Source organism: Gossypium hirsutum, chromosome D11 (assembly GCF_007990345.1).
Source record: "Gossypium hirsutum isolate 1008001.06 chromosome D11, Gossypium_hirsutum_v2.1, whole genome shotgun sequence".
In the NCBI taxonomy this organism is placed as follows: Eukaryota; Viridiplantae; Streptophyta; class Magnoliopsida; order Malvales; family Malvaceae; genus Gossypium; species Gossypium hirsutum.
Window position 1 is genome coordinate 31,699,691 of NC_053447.1, and position 5,134 is coordinate 31,704,824.

At 37.0% G+C, this 5,134-nt stretch overlaps 1 protein-coding gene across 1 annotated transcript; it reads left to right on the forward strand.

Moving 5' to 3' along the window:
* The first annotated feature begins 1,860 nt into the window (after nt 1-1,860).
* Nucleotides 1,861-3,522, forward strand: LOC107911136 (uncharacterized). The gene is made up of 2 exons (XM_016839021.1): nt 1,861-2,537; nt 2,616-3,522. Exons 1-2 carry the CDS (start codon nt 1,861-1,863, stop codon nt 3,520-3,522), a joined length of 1,584 nt encoding a protein of 527 aa, XP_016694510.1.
* Nucleotides 3,523-5,134: the final 1,612 nt, after the last annotated feature.

Here is a 5,134-nt window from a genome sequence, read left to right on the forward strand (position 1 = left end):
TGTTGTCTTCAAAAATTTTCTTTAGATAAGTTAATTCATATTTTAATTCATCATTTTTAACCTTATTTTAATATTTAATTTATTATTGTATTTTAAATTTGTTTTTAAATCTTCATATTAAGTATTATTTTTATTGTCTAAATCAACGTATCCTTAGGAATTTGATTATTGATTTATTGGATGTTTAGTTATTAATATGGATGAATTATATGTTTGGTTGCTCTTTAATGTAAATTTAGATTACTATTTATCTTTTGCATTATATATTGCTATTCAATTATATTGTTTGTAAGAATTGCATTTCATTAAAACATTATAATCGTTTTATTTCAAAATTCCTAAAAAAGGCTTGGTGTTTAATAATTCTCGAGAGAATCGTGCCCTAACTTACTGGGCTTCAATTCTTCTCGATGAATTTATATCATCAAGTATCCATTTTACTTAAGCCGTACAATTTTAAAAATAAAATTCTTTAGATTTTAAAATGTTGGATCCTAACTTACTGGATACGACATTTTGTTATCTCGATTTTAAAATAAAGGCAATATTTGATGTTTAAGAATTTCGAGAAATTGAACCCAAACTTACTGGATTTTGATTTCTCGATTGACTCAAACAATCAAATATCCTTCTTAAAACATGTTTTAAAAAAAATTTTAAAACAGGGACGAACCTAACTTCGAAGATTGAATCGTTGCACTCTAACTCACAGAGTGTGGCGATCTATTTCATTGAAATGGGTCCGTCCACTTAACCAATTCAATTATCTAAGCTTTCATTTCATGGGATCGTATTTTAAAATCATTTCAAAATTTTGACATTAAGACATTAAACAATCAACTCGTACCAATTTTGGGAGTCACGAGGGTGCTAACCCTTTCTCGTGCGTAACCGACTCCCGAACCTGTTTTCTCAAAATTCGCAGACCTAAAATTTGTTTTGGTGAACCGGTCACACCTTAATAAAAGATCGGTGGAGACTCTCATTTTCGTTTTCAAAGTCGATCCTCATTTTTATAAAACAGTGGTTTCGACAGCTTGGCGACTCCGCTGGGGAACTTTTAGAGAGTAAAGCCATAAAATTGATTGTTTTTTTCTTAGTGTCAAAAATTAAAATTTGATTTGAAAATTACGATCTTCTCTTTGCATTTGCTTGCATGATTACTTTAAATTGAGCTCTTTACTTTGGCATCATATTGCATAAAGACTGTCGGTCTTACCTTTCTAAGTGGGAGTGAGAAGCTACTCCTTCGTGAGGTTTTCACCTCCGTGCAAAATAGTGGATCACTTTCAGGATATATCCGTACCTATGTCTTCGTGAGATCTTTATCTCCGCGCAGCCATAGGGAAATGTATTCCCCTGAACCGAACTCGGTCTATATGAGCCTATAATGGGTGAAGCAGGTACCTTGACTCTAAAACCAAACCCCATATAGCTGACTTAGGGAGACCAACCTGGCTAGAATTATTCCAACCTCTAGTGATTACCCGGATAGGTGCTTGATTTTCTTATACTTGCTTTGAATTGTTGTGGTGTTATACTGACTTGTTTGTGTTTTGTTGATATGTTGCATGTCATTGCATATTTCAAGGAGTGTCGATTCAAGTTCAGTTACTAAATTAGAAAATTGTCATGGCAAACGAATTTCTTGATAAAGTGGAAGATAATGCCATTGTTCGTATATGGTCAGAGAAAGTGCAATTGGAAAAGGGAGACAGTCTAGCTAAGGATTATGTGTCAAAACTATGGGACTACACTCGTATTAGTGTGACGTAAAATAACCTTCAAGAGTTAAAGGAGATATGGGATAGTTGGACTGACGAGGCCAGACAGTTGTTCTATTCTAATTATGGAGCTCTGATGTATTTGTTGGACATCAAGGTGGATGAGCAATTGTTTCGGGCCCTTGCTCAATATTGGAATCCTGCATATAGCTGTTTCACTTTTGGCAAAGAAGATCTGGTGCCTACGGTGGAGGAATATACGACTTTATTACATTGTCCAAGGCTTCAAGTAGATAAAGCATATTCTAAAGCTGCGTATGTCCCGACATTATGGAAGAAATTGATGACTATTACTGGAACGAGCGAACAATGGATCACGGCCAGGATTAAACAGAAGTGCGAGTGTAAATGTATCCCATGGAGGAATTTGCGAGACTTGATCCTAGCACATCCTGATGGGAAAAGGAAGGTTGATGTGTTTGCTTTGAGCATCTACGGGTTAGTGATTTTCCCTAGGGCACTGGGGCATGTTGACGAAGCAGTTTCAGATCTTTTTGATCGATTGGGTAAAGAGGTCACGCCTGTTCCTGAGATTTTGGCTGAAATGTTTAGATCTTTGAATGCGTGTAGGCGAGCTGGTGAAGGCAGATTTACAGGTTGTGCGCAATTGTTGATAGATTGGTTCCATAGTCATTTCTGGAAGGTTGACAAAGTTTCATATCGGGTTTTCTTCAGGCATTACTCCCCGTTAAAAGAGATAGTGGCTACCCCCAGAAGGGACGACATATCAGAAGAAAATTGGATAGCAATTCTGTAAAATCTTCAAGAGGATGATGTGGAGTGGAGAGCTCCTTGGTTGATTCCTGATGGAATTCTCTACCATTGTGGAAGCTTTGACTGGGTTCTGTTGCTTGGGATTTGGGGAGCCGTCGGATATGCACCTTTGTTGGCCCTAAAGCAATATAATTCAAGACATTTTGTACCGGTAACGTATGGTTTAGCTCAATGTGAGTTCTTGTACCGAGGAGACAATTACAAGAAAAAGGTGAAGGAAATTTCTCAGGCTTGGAATCAGGTTCATAGGATGAAAAGGTTAGCTGTAGGTTCGATGACAACTCTAGAGTACGGTGAGTTGCAACGTAAAAGAATAAATTATAACATTACAGAGTTAAACTTGGAGAGTGTTCGACCAATGGAAGAGTATCTACAAGTGATTCCATTAGAGTTGGAGATTATAAAACAAGATTTTGAAAAGAGGAATTTAGGACTTGAAAGGAAAATAGAGCGGTTGGAAGAAGAGAAGATGCATTTGAGGCTAGACGTTGACGTCCAAAAATTAGAAGCTGAAAAATTAAAGAAGGGGAAGAATAAAGTAGATGGAGATCTGGATAGCTTAAAGACGGACTACAAAAGGTTACGAGTATCAATGAGAACTGCTGGGCTGGGAAAGACTTCAGAGCAGTGGCGACAGAAGATCCAGGAAGAAAGTAACAAAGCTGATCGGTGGGAAAGAAAGTCCCGGGAGACTCAAGTTCTGAAAGAGACCTTAGAGTGGCAGGTGTTAGAAACTCAAAACTATCAAGCGGACTTGAAAGCTAGAATAGCGAAACTCGAGAGATCATTTGCTACGTATAGAAGTCGTAATTCTGTAGTGGAATTAAAGACAAGTCTGTGCAAGATTGAAGAAATGAAAAAGAGGATAGAAGAATTGGAGTACCCATTACAAGGCTGTAGACAACAGATCGAATCCTTGGAAGGAAATAAAGAGCGTTGGAGGCAGCAACTTCATCATTCGTAGAATCAAATTCAAAACAAAGATTTCATTATAGGCAGGGCTATTGCACATATTCGGGAGGTAGTTGATCTTTTGCAAACAATAGCGATTCAGGCTGACGTTTTAAGTGTAAAGTATGAACTAGAATCGGACCGGGGTCAGGAGTTAGCTTCATTGTTGAAAGAAGTTAGAGCTCTGAGCATTAGGGCAAAGTGATATATGTAATCCATTTTATGTAAAGAATTTTGTTTATCAATAAAGTTTTCTAAAAAGAAATTGAATCAGAATGGACATTATTTTTGCATTTATTTCATGTATTTGCATTACATGTCATCATATGCATTCAAGATTATTAAAAAGGGTTTTAATTGGTTAAAATTGTGCTTCAGTTAATCTGGAAACCGGTAAAAACTCATCAACCAAACACCGCTCCGGTACCCATGTAAAATAAAAAATTATGGATCAAAGATTGAAAAAGTTGGAGCGACTTCAAAAGGAAATGCAAGATCAGTTACAGATGCAAATGAATGAGTAATTGGAAAATATTCAACAAGACATGACAGAAAAGATGCTGGAGTCTCAAAAGGACATGATGACTGAGCTGACGCAATTACTAAAAGGAAAAAATAAGGGGAAAGGCCCTATGATTAATGATGAAGAAGAAGACAAGAACGGACCCACCTATCCTCCAGGCATTACGCCTTCGCATGCGCAGGTTCAGACTGAGGTGCAGCCATGTAGATCCTCTATTTCAATAAGGCCTCAGCGGTTTCAAGCCGATATTCCAATACCGATGAACTCCCAAGCTGGATCAAGATCTAACCCTAGTGAAAACCCAGTTAATCTTGCTGTCCCGGACTTCGATGAAGTAGCTGAGAAAGATAAAGAACAGGAAGAATTACCAAAACTGTTTGAGGAGAAATGGAAATGGATTGAAGAGAAGTTTAAGGCAATAAAAAATATTGAAAGTTATCGTAGAATTGATGCAAAAGATCTGAGTCTGGTTCCAGATTTGGTACTTCCTTACAAGTTTAAGATGCTAGAATTTGAGAAATATAGTGGTACCAGTTGCCCTGAAGCCCATATTAAAATGTTCTGTAGGAGAATGACTGGGTACATGTGACACCCCTAATTTGACCCTAGTCGGAAAGCGGTTTCGGGACCGCTAAACCGAGTCACCAAATTATTTGAATATGATATTTATTGTCTAAAATAAATGTGTGAAAATTTTAAGCTTCGATTTACTAAATTTCATGTGAATTTAGTCAATAGGACTTATGTGTGACATTTTTGAAATGTGATAGATCAAAACATAAGGACCTATTAGTGCATGTTGAAAAAGGGGGGACTTGCATGTCAATTTTTCCCCCCATCTAGTAGTGGCCGGCCATGACATTAGGATGGACAAAGGGTGATGGGCAAAACATGTCATAGACATGTTGTGTTGGTGCATCATGGGAGGAAACAATAAAATAAAATAAGGAGTATGGGTAATAAAATAATAATGGAAAGGTAAATGATGATGAAAAAAATTATCTCATCCATGTTCCCCCCCCCCTTTGCCGTGAATTGAAGAAAGAAAAAAGAAAAAAAAGTGTTCATTCTTGAACATCTTTGGCCGAATAGAGGAAAGAAA

Excerpts from the sequence above, each read along its gene's own strand:
- LOC107911136 (XM_016839021.1), top strand. The coding sequence starts at position 1,861 with ATGTATTTGTTGGACATCAAGGTGGATGAGCAATTGTTTCGGGCCCTT. Across the intron at positions 2,538-2,615 it reads GAAAATTGGATAGCAATTCT|CTTTGACTGGGTTCTGTTGC; the intron begins GTAAAATCTTCA and ends CCATTGTGGAAG.